Source organism: Henckelia pumila, chromosome 3 (genome assembly GCF_033568475.1).
Source record: "Henckelia pumila isolate YLH828 chromosome 3, ASM3356847v2, whole genome shotgun sequence".
NCBI classification, from domain to species: domain Eukaryota; kingdom Viridiplantae; phylum Streptophyta; class Magnoliopsida; order Lamiales; family Gesneriaceae; genus Henckelia; species Henckelia pumila.
The window spans coordinates 142,598,151-142,616,098 of record NC_133122.1 but is presented as its reverse complement, the minus strand read 5'-3'; the positions used below and the strand labels follow the sequence as shown (position 1 = coordinate 142,616,098).

Sequence of the window (17,948 nt, the reverse complement as noted above, 5' to 3'; positions counted from 1 at the left end):
ACCATAAATGTAGTGACCCTTACCCGGATCACCTACTAAACAGAACTTAGGCGGATCACCTACTAAACAGAACTTAGGCATGCAATTAACTTAATTAAACAGATATCAAAATAAACTGCGGAAACATTACAAATACTACAATCCCAAGGCAAGGAATCTGTAAAAAACCAAATAGATTATACAACCATATCGAAAAGCTGTATCAATCCGATAACAACAGAAATAAAAATCTAAGCGAAGCTCCAGCTGACCAACCGCTGCCTAGCCCCTCCTGGAACCACCCGCCTCGTCCAATCGCAAACCTGCCCCATGGAATAGGGTGTCCAGAAACACAAAGTACGAGACGTGAGCATAAAACGCTCGTATGAGTATACATGCATGCAAAGTGAACTCCCTATAACTCGAGGTCAAATATCAGATAACAGAGACAGACCGGGCCCTGGTATGTAGCACGCTGTGCCATCGCTGCAGGAGGTGGCTCCCATACCAATATACCAGTGGATATGCCGGACCCAAATCGATGAAAGTCCATCCACTAACAGGATAGGATACAACCCTACTAATATACATCTCGAAGGAGATAGCTCAATATGCAGATGAATGCAGCATAAATCAATGACATATAAATCATGCAGTCACATAATACATGCATACTCAGTCAGGATATCTCGAACAGTACTATTGTACCTAACACCGAAGTCTGAACTAAGCTGGAAGAAGACAACCCCTAGCTGCCTTAGGTCCAAGTCCCGACCCGACCTGGTCTCAAGACTGACCCGACCTGACCTCTCCCTTCAAGCCCGACCTGAACTGCTCCTGGTCAAGCCCGACCTGAACTGCTCCTGGTCAAGCCCCGAGCTACTCCTTCCCGAACTCCCGAGCTCCCGAGCTACTCTTTTCCGAGATCCCGAGCTACTCTTTGTTCCGAGTAGAACTAAGAAGTGAGATGAAATGGTGTACAAATGACCGAACTCTCAACTCCTATTTATAGAGGATGAGCTGGGACAGGTGTCAATCGAGTGCATGACACCTAGCAGGACACTAATCGTGTTTTAGATCCAGCCACGTGTCCATTCCCGGCCTGAATACCATGTATTCTTCCCATGACCGAACACTACCCTGGCCTTGCACATCACTTTCTTGAGCACCCTAAGCCCCGACCCGAGCCAAACACAAACACATTCCCGAGCCCTAGCTCCAATCCCAAGCTCTAACTCAATGCCCGAGCTCTTGCTCAATGCCCGAGCTATTGTTGAATAACCATGACCGACCCGAGCTACTCATGTCATGTGTTCTTGATCTTAACTTGTGCTCTTGTTAATAAAATATAATTAACCAATTAATCTTGTAAATTGGAACTGGGCTACTACAATTTTACTCTTCATATCATACTCTGTGAACATACAGAAAATGCAATAACAAAGATATTAACTTATCTCAACTGCGTCGTCTGGGAAACAAGGAGTGTGCCAATGTGATCTTGGGCTCTTTATTTTTTTAGAGTTATCATTGAGAACCTTGATGTAGGCTATATCTACAAGTGTTGCTGCCCATTGAATTGGATTTTCCCATTTTAGTTTGCTCAGTTCTATTGCAAAAAGTATGTGTATTAATGTTTTAATCATATTAACAAAGATTAGATTATGAGACAACCCAGAGGGAACAACTAGCTTCGTTGGTTCTCACATGATCACGCCAAATGTGTGATGTTGTTGGTATGCTAAAACTCAGTAGGGGACATTCTTTGATCTTATTTTTAATGAACTTTTCCATTGCTTTAACATCTTATGCAAGGATCTGCAACACCTCCTACGGCTGTTACCATATTTTTCGGTGCAAATGACGCTGCCCTACTAGGAGGCACTGGTGGAAAGCAGCATGTGCCCATGGAAGAGTACAGGGAAAATCTTAGAACAATGGTTCAACATATTAAAGTTTTTATTCTCCTACTTTGTTTGTGCTCAATTTTTATTCTCCTATTATTCATCCAAGGGGAGCACAAGTTTCTCCTGATATTTTTTAAGATAGTTATCATTCCTAAGAAATATCCTTGAAGAAGTTTTATGCAATTGAAAGGACTTGTCTTGTATAACTTTGCCCTTGCTTGAGTAGCAAAGTAAAAAGATGTGCGACACATCACATTTCTTTCATCATTTAATTCAATAGTTTTCTTGAAATTGATTTATGTTTTACTCTGTAATTTATGTCGTCTATTCTGGGAATTCGGTGAAAAGCTAAATCCTTGGTAATCTTTAGTTTGTATAGTAGACTGACCGTTAACAGGGATTGCTTGCTGATCATGTAAACATTCACATTATATGCTTTTGATTTGGTGCATATAATTAAATATTGAAGTTATAAGTTTTACTTGTCCAAATACATTATAAATACTATATCTGCATCAGGATTTGGTTTACTGACCTCTGCAGAGTTGGTCTCCCAAGACACTTGTTGTGCTCATATCTCCACCTCCCATTTATCTAGAAGGGCGTAGAGAGTTTGCGAGGTATAAAATATTTTATTTTGCATCTTCTCACAGTCTTTTTCAGCTGCGTGAAAATTGTTAAAAATTGTTAATTGTAAGGCGTGCAAATATACTTCGACAGTGGATTATTTCTCTTGATGTTTCTTACAGAGGCTAGAAAGTGGAAAGGATGAATTATGGTACTTAATAGTGCAGCATCTTATAGTGCAGCATTCACTATGTATTAATCCAATCTCATAGTATCAAATTTCATTAAATAAGCTTTTAACTTCTCACTAACATGGCCAGTGCCGCCAGGGTGGATCACTTGTTTTTGTTGAAGTAGTCAGATTTTGCTTCACCTTTAATCAATGGTGTATAAGTTTCCTTTTATGTTCCAGTTAGTTCTTATTTTCTATATTGCTCAAGGAATTTTCTGCAAGCTGGTATATACATCTGCAAAAAGATGGTGAAATCACTACAAGAAAATCTTAAATACACAACAGCCAATAGACAACATTTTTAAGTTAAATTTACAATTTCACAACATTTTTATTAAAAATGTTGTTGCTGAGTGTTTTTTATTATGAAAGACAACATTTTTACAAAAAATTGTTGCGTAACTGTTGTCTTTAAGCTTTCTTTTAAAGTTACGACATCAGTTTTTTTACAATCAACAATAATTTTTATAAAGTGTTGTTAATGAGTGTGTTTTTTATAATCAAAGACAACATTTTTTTTAAAAAATGTTGTATAAAAATGATGTCTTTTAATTAAGGTTATTTTTTTATATAAATATAATAAATAATATTTGTTTTCTACAGCCCCAAATTTCTTGGCCACTTCTCTTCTTCTTCGTCTTTTCTCCGAGGGCGGTTGGCAACTCGAACCCTCGTGGCAAATTGAAGTAGTGCGAGTTATGTTCTTTGCGAGTATGCAATTCTCTACAGCCTTTACCTATTTTGATGGGTATGTAATCCTTACTTTTTCGAAGCGATTAATTTTGAATCATGGGCTATTGCCGAGTATATGAATTTTGAGTGTTTAAATTTTGTCGAGAATTGATTTGGGGTGGATCAATTTCGAGCGCTTTTGAGTTTCTCTGTTGTGCAAGAGGTGAACAAGGCATTGGTTGGATTTTTTATCCTTGATAAGGCAGCAAAGTGTGCTCTTTCCCACTTATCTTTGTCACGATGGTCTGCTGTGCTCCTTCCACTTAAACATATTTGCCAATTAAACTTATTTATTCATTAATTTATGTCAAATTTTCCTTTATACTATTTTGTTTCAGGCCTCAAAGTTTAGTATTTCATACACAATGTGAAAATGCTAGTATATGTCAAACACCTTTCTCTTTCTCCGATATGTCTAATTCGAGCTTTAAACTTCATAGAGTACTGAAATGCCCACATTAAATTTCGGATGCAGACATGAAGCCACCAATTGCAATTGCATATATGGGCATAGATTACCTCCATATATCCCCGCTGTGATTCGAAGTTCATTCAGAATTTAATGGTTGTTACTTTTGTTTGTGTTTCTCTTTCGTGAATAATCAGTTCACCATCCTCTTATCTTACAATCGTCTTGCGTCTTGAATTTTCTGCTTCGGACTAGAAACCTTCGTACGGGTTTCTTCTCATCGCCTTTTCCCCTTGTTTGTTTCCTCATGCTGTACAATCTATTTGTGATCTTAGATCTGCGTTTTGCTTTGTTCATAGGTGCTTGTCGGTTCCGTCGGCGTCCGTTTTCCTTTGTTTTCTCTTTTGTTAATCGGGCATCTACCATACTTAAGATTTGCTCGATCTTTGTGTAAAGGTTAAACCACCCGAATGCGATCTTGGGATGTCTATGCATTGAATGTTATTTTCAGGAAAGTTGACTGGTATGTTGATGCTCTGATGAAGTGGGAGTGATATTTGTCTTCATAAGTTAATCTCATGTGGTTTCTGGTTCACTTGTAAATTGGTGTCGTTCTTAAATTGTTGTCTGGAAAGGGATTCAGGAGAATGGCCTATTCTATCATTGATTTTTCCAGTTTCAGCTTTGTTTGTAGAGAATGAAATGTAACTTGTAATTTTACATTAATATAGAGAATCTTGATGGAAGTGAAGACAAACCAGCTGGTGATGGATGCTATGCTACTAAAGCTTCGAAGAAAAAGGAAAATAAATGGCAGGAGCAGGTAGCACAACGCCAGGTAAAAGTTCTTCATTGCTTGATGGATGCTACGCAACTTGTAATTAACTCAAGCTTCCAAAATACAAAACCAACAAATTATTCTCAAAATTCATGCCCGCACACGAGAGAGAGATATTATTTAAAATAAAATTCCATAATCCAATATAACATTTTTTAGACAAATTATTAAATTTGAACCAAATATTGGAATTAAGGTGATACTCCCTAGTTCACGTTACCTCCAAAGACCAAACTCACAATTGAATCATTCAACTAATTAATTTATAATGTTCGCAAACAAGGTATTTTTTTTAAGTTTGATTCAGCTGGCCGACCTGACGTACAATCGCTTTTATTTGATAACATTAAGGTAGTGTTTTGGATAATTTCTACGGAGCACTTAGTTTTTTTTAACAAAAGTTCAAAATTTTGTTAAAAATTGTTGATGAAATATCCAATTATGCTGGTATAATATGTACAAAATTTTGCCATAGATTTTTAAAATATTTGAAGGAATATGTAGGATGCAAGGATTTGAAGCCACGTATTTCATGTCTTCTTTTTTTCTTTTACCTCAAATGGTCGGACAAATTTATATTGAGTTTTTCAAATTTTATATAAATGTCACGGTAATTTTACCTCTTTATCTAAGTATAATCCTTCCAACTTTAGATATAAAAATGTCCTAAAATGCTTCATCTCCATGTATTTATTGATTAACCCATAGGATCAAATAATTAGAATTACACACTGCTAATTATAATATCTATACCATCGATCCATATTATAAAGATGTTTTTTTAAAAACTAAATTTATAACGCGTAAATTTAGTTTTAAAAAATCAATGATTTAGTGTCGGTGTATTGAATATATAGTAGGCAAATGTTATCTCATGTGTGTGTATAATATTTCATGAAAATTATCACAATTTTTTAAATATACTTAAAATGGCATTAATTTTGTGTCTATGAGATGTATTGAACCTGAAAAATTATTCTTACTAGTGTTTTAAATTAAATATCATGGTAGAAAATTAAAAATATGAACCTAATATATACTTGAAATATTTTGATTTCGTAGTAGGCTCAATATGCTATGCAGTGCAGATCTTGATATTGTAAATATGATTGCCTCCAGGCTCTAGCCTTTAGTGTCCTGTATTTTTTCGTATTTCTGGCGGCCCATAACTTTTTGCTCATTTCATCTGCAATTTTAGGTTCTTTGGCAAGTTGCTGCCACTCAACCATCGTGGAACAAGAGATGTCCGGTTTCCATCCTGGTCTAGCTATGATTCTATAAGTTTTTAAAGTAGTTATAGCTAGGTTCCAGCCCCTATTCTTGACCATAGTATGCTGTCCGGAGGTTAGAAAATGGCCGCTCGATTTCAATTTTTGTCCCTTTTATATCTCGTTTATTTAGTGTCGAACTAGGTAATGTGATATTGTTGGAAATTCTCAATGTATTGGTCATTCTTGGATTATTATGATGATTTTTAGCGATTGAGTCATAAATAATGTGTGCATAAACAATTAACTCAAGTTTATAATGGATGTGTGTAAAAGGAAAAATAGTGGGCTAAAGTTACAGATAGGGCTTGACAAATCTGTTAAAGAAAAATTGTTGGATTTTTGTGATGTCCTCAATATTCCTGTCTCCGAAACCACTGTAAATAAGGTAATCTCATTATTTAATTTTGTTTTGAAATCATAAATGTTACAGTTCTTTGATCATATGCAGTTGTGTTTTCCAGGAAGAACTCTCTGTGAAGTTATTAGAATTCTTAGAATCTCCTCATGCAACGACATATATCTTACTCGCTGAAAAAGATTAGGTAAGTCTGCTTGTTTTTTGTGTTTGTTGATGCATTCGATTGAGCAGCTGTATGATATTTCTTCTTTTTTCACATTTCTCTGCAGAGTAAGAAGCGAAAGAGCAAGAGCTCATCAAGCAAAAGTTCTGCTGACATGGCTGCTGGAAAATTTAGAAAGGTCAGGCCTTAAATAATTATAGTTTGCAGGAAAAAGTATGCTAAATTATATATTGGAATGTGGAGGAAAGATTTAAAAATATCATATTATGGACTTATATTATGCATTTGCATTGCACTTTGCTTCAATTCAATCTTTACGCGATAGTGTTATCTATCCTGGGTATTTGTTTTCAATGTTTCAAAACATGTATTAGTATGTGGATTTTAAGGTTGTAATTAGCTTAATCTGACTCCGGAGAAAATATTAAGGCCTAGTTGATCATGAAATTTTTTATTAGAGAAGTGGGGATACAGTAGAAACTATGGGGAAAAGGAAATTGATCATGTGACTTGGAATCTGTGACTTAGGCTCACACTTAACATTGTTCTATTTTACAGATTTTAAGCAGGTATATTTTAGAGCTGTCATATAACATCTTATTAGTTAACGTTTTTTGGGCTTTTATAAGAAGAGCTTTAATAGATCTTATCATTTGAGAAATTGTTAGTATTGTCGTTAGTTGAAGATTACTAAGTAGTAAAACCTTCCTAAATCTTAGTTGAAGTCAGGTTTATTGATTAAAATTTGTGAGGTGTTTTCCAAACAGATAGTTTAAATTTTTTGTCAGCCAATACAAATATATTAATGACTATATTCATTTCATGAATTTTTGGCAGCATGTTCAGTGACTATTGCTTCATATGAAAATCGTTTTTTTTTTTACAGATTTTGAGCAGATAACTAAAAGATGGCAGTAATCTTGTTCACATACCATTCATGCATTAATTAACATTGAAATCCTTTAATACTTTTTAAATTACAAATAACCTCAGAAGTTGATTACTATTAGCAAAAAAATTGATTTATTATTTATTACAATGTTAATTTAACTTACACATCGCATGAAATATTTGGTGTTCACTTTTTTATATTGTTACATGTGGCGGGAATGTACATACTTATATGTAAACTGATCTTTAGACTGTATTTTAGCAAAATATCTTTATTTCTTTAGACTGAACTTTGTAAAATAAATATATGGTAATTGCTTGTACCTTAATTTTTATGTATATGAGGTTTTGTTTTCTCAGTATTTGAGAGTTTTTTGGGTGTTTCAAGGCATCCCCATGTTCTAAATTTGGAACTCAACATCTATTTTAAATGTATTAGAGATGATGTACTTTGCCTATATCTTGTGGACATTGAGCTGTCATAACAGTTATCTCATTGATTTACAATCCTGGGTAAGCACCTCAAGTATTGAGGTCTCCATACCTAGTCTTTATAAAAACTTTATTTAACATAAATATGAGTTCTTTTTTGGTAGTTAATTAGACATATTTTTTTTGGTGTTATTACCTTAATTGTTTGATTATTACATGCAAGATGCGCATTATTTTTCGAGGCAGTTCCAGAATGAACAATGTTATAATTTATGTTTGGTTAACAAACTAACTTCACTTCAACAATTATGGCTGGTGTTTGTTTTCGCAGGCAATTGCAATGACAGAGAAATTAGATCAAACAAGCTACAAATGAATTTTTAGTTAATTTCAGATTTATGTTTATGGTTTTTGTTGTATTTAATTTATCTTGTATACTTTAGAATTTTATGTTTATGTCATTTGATTGGTTAAGTATGAAATTTTTAGAATGTCGTAAATATTATTTTGTAATGTTGAAAAATTGTATAATAATTTTATTTCAATTTTTTTATTTTGAATAATTTATAATATTATAATTTTTATTTTATTTTATTTTATTTTATTTGTTTTTTATTTGAAAAAGACAACATTTTTTTTCAATTGTTGTAGGAAGCTCAAAACTGTTGTAAAAGTTAGTGTTGTTAGAAATCACGTTAAAAGACAACATTTGTCTTTTCTCTTGAGCGTGAATTTTAATAACACAAGCTTTTACAACAGTTTTGAGCCCCCTACGGCAATTGAAAAAAAATGTTGTCTTTAGAAGTTTTTCTTGTAGTGTAATGTTTGATGAACAGATAGGCATCAAGTCCAGCAGCTAGTTTCCAAATAGGGAAGCATCGAGAAATGTTTGATGAACATATAGGCATCAAGTGTGACTACTGCTGGGTTCTGATTCTCGATGTAAAAAATATATTGCCACCTTTGGTAAGTATGTTGACTTAATTGTTTCATTCTATTGCAGTTAATTCCATTTATTTCAATTGCATACTTCGATTTCAATGTTTGGGAATTATCTTTGTTAGAGACTTAACTAATTTCTTTTAGGAGAATTAAAGAGGGTAAGTAAGGGCATTTAGAATTCTATTAAGAATTGACAGTGCCATCTTCTGTACCTACTACATGTATATTAACCATTCTGGCACTTGTGCAAACTATTATCTGGTAATCTAAAGAGTATATTTGGATTTTAGGATACTATTTGTACGATACAATGATACAAGAAATTGACAAAGTAATTGATTTAAATATTCATATAAAAAAATGTTTTTACTGTGATACTTTTTTGGTTTGGTTTAGACTTCCTGTTTCATAAGCCAAGTAGGTTAGTTGACTGCCTTTGATTTTGTTTCTGTCGTAGTTCCTCTTCCTCTCCTAATATGTTGTTTTGCCTATATATTAAATGATTCAAAAAATATATTCTGATAATTGAGATTGCTACATTTGTATTGTCCAGCAAGATTGAAGATTGAAGATTGAAGATTGAATATTGAATATTGTGAAACAAGGGTTCCATGTTTATGAAGATTAGTTCATAGCTATATTTTTTAGTATGCTTTGAATTAGAATTCGAATTTTATTAGTTCATAACTCTATTTTACAGTGTAGATTGAATTAGAATTAGAGTTTTGACTGATTTGTAATATTGAAAAATGTATATTAAATTTTATTTTGGAAATTTTAAATATTGATTTATTTATAATATTGAAATTTGTATATTAAATTTATTTTTTTGTTTTTTATTTTAGAAACGACAACGGATTTTATCCATTGTCTTTGTCATTTTAAAACTGTTGTATTTTTGGTGTTGTTAAAAGTCCGCTAAAAGACAACGGATAAAATCTGTTGTCGTAAGGATAAAAGACAACGGATTTTAGAAAAGACAACAGATCAAATCTGTTGTCGTTGAGAGAAAAGACAACAGATTTTATCCGTTGTCGTAGGGATAAAAGACAACGGATAAAATCCATTGTCGTTGAGAGAAAAAGACAACGGATTTTATCCGTTGTCGTAGGAAGAAAAGACAACGGATAAAATCCGTTGTCGTTGGACGCACTTTCAACAACACCTAAAAGTACAACAGTTTTATGCAGCCTACGACAACGAATAAAATCCATTGTCTTTAGCCATTTTTCTTGTAGTGAAGAAACAAATGTAGACCACTATTAATAAATTTATAACGACAGCAAAACTATGGAGCTAATTAAAGACGGAATCCAATAATATAAGACATCCGTAAATATATCTAAACACCAAGATTTTTTTTATTCATCTGATAATATAAGACATCCATAAATTATAGGACATCTGCAATATAATGTTATGCAATATCTTTTATGCTCGACTCTCACCATTTTATATCTAAACTATCTAAAAGAGAATCCAATTGAATCACTGATGCAAACACTCTCACCATTTTTATAACTAAACTATTAAAAAAGTATTGGAAACTTTAGTCTCCAAATACTTCTTCTATGGGTCCTTGGGTTCGATTCCAAGGTTAATATGCTACTTAATTCATTTTAATTATAAATTATGAAAGCAAAAATTATTGACATAAATCATAATTTTCAAAAAAAAAACCATTGAAAATGGAATATTTAAAAAAAAAATGGTATGCAGTGTGCAAACCCAAGAACCATACCAAGAAAACAGATTCCACGTCAATTTTCTCTTCTAATATGAGCTCTATGCTCCAGTTAACTTCTCTAAAACCAAGCAAAAACTTGGGTTTTAGCACAAGCAATAGGAAAGTCTAGAAAGTTAATCGAATGCAACACACCTCGTACATAATGATGCTGACATGATTAGATGAATGACTCGAACATAAGTATTTGCATATCTTACAACCGCATATAACAACTACTTGATTATGCATGCTAATTGAGGTAGAGGAGTATCAAAACAGCTCATAAGCTAAAGATTAGCAAACCGATATGAAAACCTTGAGAATCGGAAACAGTAACCAGCGGATCTCAAAGATTTACTCAGGCAAAAAAAAAAAGAGGTAGTACTTGAAATAAATACAAGTGTAGGCACGACAAACCACAAGCAAGTAAAAAACATTAGATCTCTTCAAGTTATAAACCACAAGGAAGATTCCTCGATCAACCAATCACATTAATAAGAATGTGGATATGTAGATATGATCTTGTATGCATTCAGCCACCTCAGAGCGCACCTCATCAATTTCTTCCATAGTGTACTCTACTTTCGTGAACTGAGAACACACAAATACATTATATTATTAAAAACAAACCATTAATTAATTTTAAAATGATATAGATAACTTCAAATTTTTTAAGTAAGAGATAAAATAGTACTAACGATCTTAGTGAATCCCTTTCGATATTTGAAACTTTTTCAGTAATCTGCTTCATAAATCTCATTACGTAATAGCCACATTGTTTCGCATCAGGTTGTCGAGGAGCCTACATTAAAAATGTAAAAGTGTTAACGAAAATATACCAATATTAGAGAATCAACTCGTTACAGAAATATACATACATACCTGTATCACATCCCATTGCACTTTTTTTTTTTCCTTTTCTTCCCTTATTTGAATTAAACAATCTCATCGCCCTTAATATATACATTGATACGAGTTGATTGATGTATGAGATGGCTTAAGGAATCCAACAATATTATTGATATTTAACTATCGTGAAATTTTAATCTTAGCTGCTGGATAATTCTAAAATTTTCTTCAACTTCAAAGAGCATGAATGAAATCCTAGCTAGAGTTTGCATAGTTATATCGATGACTGATTTTTATCAATGACTTTTTCCACATAAAAAATATAAACATATATTTTTTAGCCCACCCAACCAAAGAATCTGGTTATGCATTGACTTCCACGTTAAGAACATCCACAATGCATGGTGGATATTAATGGTTGTCATGTTCAGGGCTGGTATACCGTATCGAAATACCAAAATTTTGGCATACCGTATCCTAATTTTTTCGATATACAGATATTTTTTCGGTATATCGAATTTTTTTTCGGTATCAATATGGATTTTTTTCGTACCAAAGTTTTGGAATTTTACTATCGGTATCGATATTAATTTTTTTCATACCAATATTTATAATAAGATATACCGAAAAACCACCCCGACTCATGCATCAATATTCTCAGTTCTCACCATTGTGAAGCATTAAAAAATGTGATAAATACGTATCCGGTATAAAATTGTAACCAGATTCAAAAACTTTTTTTTTTAAGTACATGATATGCTGCAGCGTGAAATCACACTGGCCCACCCACAAATTTGTCTTTTTTAAAAAAAAAATTAATTATTATTTAATATTAAATACCAACATAAATATTTGCAGATTCTGAATGGTGAACGTTCATAATTTTTTTTAAGGTCCTCCAATCATTTATACTATTTTGATGTCGTATTAACTTCAAGATATTGTAATTCTTACACCAAATATAAAACTCATCTTCAATTTTTTTACTCTAAACTCTACACTAAAAAAAATATCCTCAGAATATTCTCTATTATTTTATTCACAACAATTAATTTATTCAACCAAATATTTTTAAACGCAATATTTAAATATCATTAATATTTAAAATAACAAATTTTGTATCATTTTCTTTGATTTCAATAAATTTTGGTTTTTTTAATTTTAATTTTTTTCCCAAAATTATATTTTTATATTCAATGTCAATTAATTAAATTAGAGTTACATAATTCATAGAATTAAAATTACTGTTAAAATAAATTAAAAATAAAAATAATATTAAGATAAACAATTACATATAAAATTCATAATTATGGAATTAAAAATTATTATTTATTCAATTGATAATATAATTCAAAACCCTAATTTTATTATTTATTAAATAAATTAAATAAATATTTAACAATGTACATAATAATATTATTATAATATATTATATTATACCCAATCTTAATATATATTGAGCCCGTTTGGATTTTGTAGAGATTTTTTAAAATAAGTGCTTTTAAAAGCTACAATTTTTTACTTTTAAAAAAGCTCAAAAATTTTGACTCAAAAAAGTGCTTATTTAATCATTTTTTTTTGTCAACCAAATACCTTGTTAACTGAAAAACACTAAAAAAAGTGTTTTTTTGGCCTGGCTAGCTTTTGAAACCAAACGGGGCCATTATAAATAAGAAATAGAAAACCGAAGAAAAAAAAAATAGCATAGAACTACGGTGTTGCACCAAATTTCGTGCAACATTGTAGATCAACACCAACCTAGCGCTGAAAATAACGCTAGGTTAGAGATGAAAATCCAACACTATGTTAGGATATCGTCTAACGTTGTGCCAACATTTAAAAACAACTTATAAATAAATTGTTTCTCTTAACAAAATTTCATATATTTCTACTTTTTACATCAATTTTTATATCACAAAAAAATGTTATATACGCTGGAATGGATAAAATTCCAGTAGGTCTTTTGGGAATGTTTTGAATTTTATTTTTTTTTTAGCATAGAATGTTTTGAAATTTCCAAATTAATATCCATGAAAATTTGAGTAGAAAAAATTTTCGAGTTCGTCTGAATCTACCACATCCACCATTTAATTTCTATTTCTCTCACAAAACAGACATAATTTGACATTTTTCATACCCACCGCCATATTCTCTTAATTTTCAAAGTTATCAATATTTATCGAGTAACGTCCCTCTAGATATTTTCATACATTTTAATAAAAATATATATATTAAATTATAGATAATTAATTAAAATAGAGATAAATTTATTCGAAAAGTGAAAATGATTTTACTAAAATGAATAAATAAATATATATAATAAGAAAAACTGCAATTTTAATCTTTTATATATGTTTGTTACTTTGCAATTTTGATCATCTATGTTTTTTTTTATATTTCAGTTTTAATCCTGCGTATTTCAATTTTTGACAATATCAGTCCTTTTTATTCGAAAATACGTACGTGACATTATACACATCAGCACTGTATTGGTGCCACATCCGCGTCATATCAGAAAAAACTGAAATTTACAAAAAAAAAAAGATAGCGGACTAAAACTGAAATTAAAAAATATAGATGACCAAAATCTCAAAGTAACAAATATACAATACTAAAAAAGCAATTTTCTCTGTATAATATTAAAGTGAAAGTGAAACCCATAAATATTTGGTTTGCGAGATTTTTTTGATTGTGAAATGTGATATATTTGAGTAGAGAGATATTTAATTGATGATGTGGGACATGATTTAACCCTTAAATATTTGAGAGAATTAAAAGCCCTCACTATAATGAATGCTCTAAGGGCATCCACGGTTGTGGGAACATTACTCCCAAATATTTATGGGTCCATCTATCCACGTCATCTTTCAAATATCTCACATCTCAAATATCTCACTTCTCACAATCAAATATCCTACAAACCAAACATTTGTGAACCCCACTAATATTTTATTACTCTTAATTTATTTTTCATTCAAAAAATAATTACCAACATTATTTTATAACGACTATATGACAATTACAATTAATTTAAAAGCCTAAATTTATTTTAATAAAATATTTTTAAATTTGAAAATAAATTATACAATTGTCATTTTATCATTTATTTATTTATTTTAATTAATTTAATTTTTAAATTTTCTTATAAATTTAAAATATTTATTATTTCATTTATTTATTTTAATAAAATATTTATTATTTAATAAATTATTATTTTAAAAAAAAAAAAAAAAAGTTCAACGGATGGACAGCTGTCCACCCGTAGAGTCAATAAAAAAAAAGTAAGTGGAAATTAGCACAAATGTTGGAGGACTGTGTATGCCCTGAGTAATCTCCAACAATATGTGGTGTCGCATTAGCATTTTTTCGGGTGAAGAGAACTACAACTACAAGGCAAATATAATCATCAAACTAGTACTGAAATTTAATTAGTTTAAATGACATAAATCACGATGATACCAAGTCACGAACACATTTTCACAAATTTTAAATCTAGAATTTTCAATTTCAAATACAAAATGAGCCACCGAAACCAAAACAAAATCCCAAAAAAACCTCTTGTGAGACGATTGAAAAATATTACTTTTCTATCATAGACATAAGTCCAATCGTCCCACGTTAGTAACCAAACTCTTGAATTTCTACATCTTTTAATTCCACTTATTATAAATTAAGTAGTCGTCAAAGAGTACTCTTGTTGTTTGAATTGAAGAAGGATCCGAATTAGCAGAATCAACAGTACTAATGCAGATGCCCACCCTCCTGCATGCACTGATCTCTCCCCGCCGCTATCCACGGAGCCAAACGTCGCACCTTCAATGGCGTATTCGGCCGACAAAATCTCCACCGGAAACTCACACGTCCCGTCAGACGGATCTTCAGACACCACCACCCCCAGCCCACCCAAGTCGCATTTTTCGTTCGTGGTCTGAGACGCCTGCCCCTTGGTCTGAAAGTATCCGTTGAACGCGTAAGAAATCTTGTCTTCGTACGATAATTTGGAGCACGATCCTCCCCCGTCCAAGCTCGAGCAATCCGAAACGTTGCATGCCATATCCTTCATAGACTGCACCAACGTAGGGTCATCGAACTTCTTATTGAACACACACCATCTATTGGGCATGTGTATCACTCCTTTAGCGATGCTGGGATATTCGCCCCCTCCTTTTCCGGAGAAATCGATCTTGTATTTGGGCTCGCCGTTGAATTTATAGATCCCCCAGTGACGGTGGTACAAACCCATTTTGAGAGGCATCTGGTTTTCATCAGACAGTGTGTTCAAGAAAACTTCGATGCTCTCATTGGGTCTCATGGGTGTCCCCACGCCGCTGGCGATGAAAGGGAGGAAGGATTTGTAAAAACGTTGCGCGTTTTCGACGCTGGCTCCGGGGTAACTGTCCGTAGGCCAACCGATGCCTCCGATCAAGATTTTCACTTTCCCCGCGCCGGCTTTGTTCAAAGCCCAATGCAGTGAATCGTATAGCAACTCGAATACATTAGTGTAGGTGGCGTTTATGTCTTTTATTTTGTGTTTCGATTTGTTGTCCATAAACCCGAAATCAATATCCAAGCCGTTGCTGTTGATGTAGTCGATGGGGAAAATGGCCAACATGAAAGGGGCTTCCTCTTCTCCAAGGAACCTCACGTAGTCGACCATTGCCTCTTTGATATCGGGCCGGAAGTCGACTTCCGATGGCTTCGAAGTAGCTGTCACGGTGAGGACATCTGTGTAATGTGGGATTGTTGCTTTGATATCTCTTTTGCCGTTGGCGTTGAGGCCTTTTTGCAGATTCTTCAAGGCAGGTATTGAGTTGAAGTACATCTTGTCGCTGAACATTGGAGAAAAGGGATTGTTTCCAATGGTGACATACCTGAAAATTAATTAATTAAACGTACACCTTCATTCAACGTTTTAATTAATTGAAAAAATTGTTTTTTTGGTCAGTATGTTTCTCATTTTGCGATTTCAGTCCTTTATATTTTCAGATTTCAGTTTTAGTCCGCTGTCTTTATTTTTTTGGCAATTTTAGTCCTTTTTCCAACATGGCGCTAACGTAGCACCAATTCAGTGCTAATGTGGAGCTGACGTGTACAATGTCACGTAAGCATTTTCGAATAAAAAAAAGGACCGAAATTGCCAAAAATCGGAACATGCAGGACTAAAACTGAAATATGAAAACATAGAGGAGCAAAATATCAAAATGACAAACATACATAACCAAATTTGCAGTTTTTCCTAATTAATTTTAGCTTGGTAATTCTCAAATCGATGATCAGTACTTCTTACCGGAATTTCATTATATTGTCATACTTGATTATCTTGTTATCTATCCACCATTGTACTGTGGATGGGTTTAAATAATTATCCAATACGCTATTGGAGAGGCCGAATGTAGCATTGATTCCACTGTTATAGAAAGCCTCCAAAACATTGCTTACTTGCTGAAAAATCCTGACATCTGTAATCCCATTCTGTAACAGCAAATCAACCACCATGGAAGGGATTAGTCTTTGGGAGCTCAATCTTCCCCAGTTTATGCCTATAAATGCATCCGCGCATGAAACCATGCACAACCCCAATATCAAGAACGAGCTGCTCGAATATGGCTTCTTCATGATCTCGACTATATATATTATATATATGCATGTACTTACAGCCCCAATATCAAGAAACGCAGAGAGAAATTTGGAGGACGAAGGTGTTCATCTATAAAATGCGGAAAAAAGAGGTGATTTACCAGAGGTTTTTTTTTGAGGATGCCATAAGAGTGATCAGTGATTTACCAGAGGATTTCAAGGGGAGGCTGAATGGAGGATAATAGTCGACTCGGCTTGGTTTCATATTATCCATACAAAAAAAAAACTTAAGCTGCCTAATTAATAATAACGTTTTAAATTGTGAATTTTTTCTTTGGGAAAATTATATATGGCATACTTTACATTATCAAAATGGTAGATATTAAAGATCAAATTAAAGATTATTATCTATAATTAGTTGGAGAAGTAACTGCATTGGTGATATTATAAATCCATGTCGTGCTGTTTTTGTTAACATATTTTCATCAACCACCTAGAACTATATTCAAAAGCTTAATTTAAACCCCGACTCAAGTTTTTACTATATCCTTAAATTCATTCTGTTTCGTCCAAAAAAAAAAAAACATTTTGTTGTGTTTTCCAAAATATATGTGCATGCATATATATTTCTCTACTTACAAGAATTATCTATTATCTATATAAAACTGGTACTTTAGTTGTGAATTTACATTTTTATCCTCATTACAATTCATTTAATGATTAATTTTTTGTTATTTTCAAGACTTTTTGAGGTTTTTTATGTCCTTCTATAGATTTATTCAATGCATATTTAATTTGTCGTCACTATTTATTTATTTTAGGTAAAATTAATTGTTAATATTTAATTCATGTCCTAAAATTAAAGTTTAGTTGTTAATTTACATTTTTATCATCATTTTAATTCATTTAATAGTTAATTTTTTGTCATTTCCAAAACTTTTTGAGGTTTTAGAGGTCATTCTATAAATTTATTCAATGCATATTTAATTTGCATGTCACTATTTATTTATTCTAATTCATGTCCTAAAATTAAAGTTTTATTTTTATTCTCAATTTATTTCATTTAATGGTTAAT

At 32.3% G+C, this 17,948-nt stretch overlaps 1 protein-coding gene and 1 long non-coding RNA gene across 4 annotated transcripts; one reads left to right on the top strand and one right to left on the bottom strand.

Annotated features, from left to right (window-relative positions):
* The first annotated feature begins 3,301 nt into the window (after positions 1-3,301).
* Positions 3,302-8,274, top strand: LOC140892042 (uncharacterized). Of its 3 annotated transcripts, XR_012152708.1 has the most exons (6): positions 3,302-3,433; positions 4,558-4,664; positions 5,863-6,320; positions 6,397-6,477; positions 6,563-6,634; positions 8,111-8,274. It is a non-coding gene; the product is annotated as an uncharacterized lncRNA (long non-coding RNA). The 3 variants fall into 3 exon arrangements; XR_012152706.1 differs by having other exon boundaries at positions 5,863-6,477; XR_012152707.1 differs by lacking the exon at positions 3,302-3,433 and adding an exon at positions 3,894-4,349 and having other exon boundaries at positions 5,863-6,477.
* Positions 8,275-14,966: 6,692 nt separating this feature from the next.
* LOC140889652 (glucan endo-1,3-beta-glucosidase 8-like) lies at positions 14,967-17,029 on the bottom strand. The gene is made up of 2 exons (XM_073297373.1): positions 16,584-17,029; positions 14,967-16,167 (listed from the first exon to the last, which is right to left on the bottom strand). Exons 1-2 carry the CDS (start codon positions 16,910-16,912, stop codon positions 14,967-14,969), a joined length of 1,530 nt encoding a protein of 509 aa, XP_073153474.1. The 5' UTR covers positions 16,913-17,029.
* Positions 17,030-17,948: the final 919 nt, after the last annotated feature.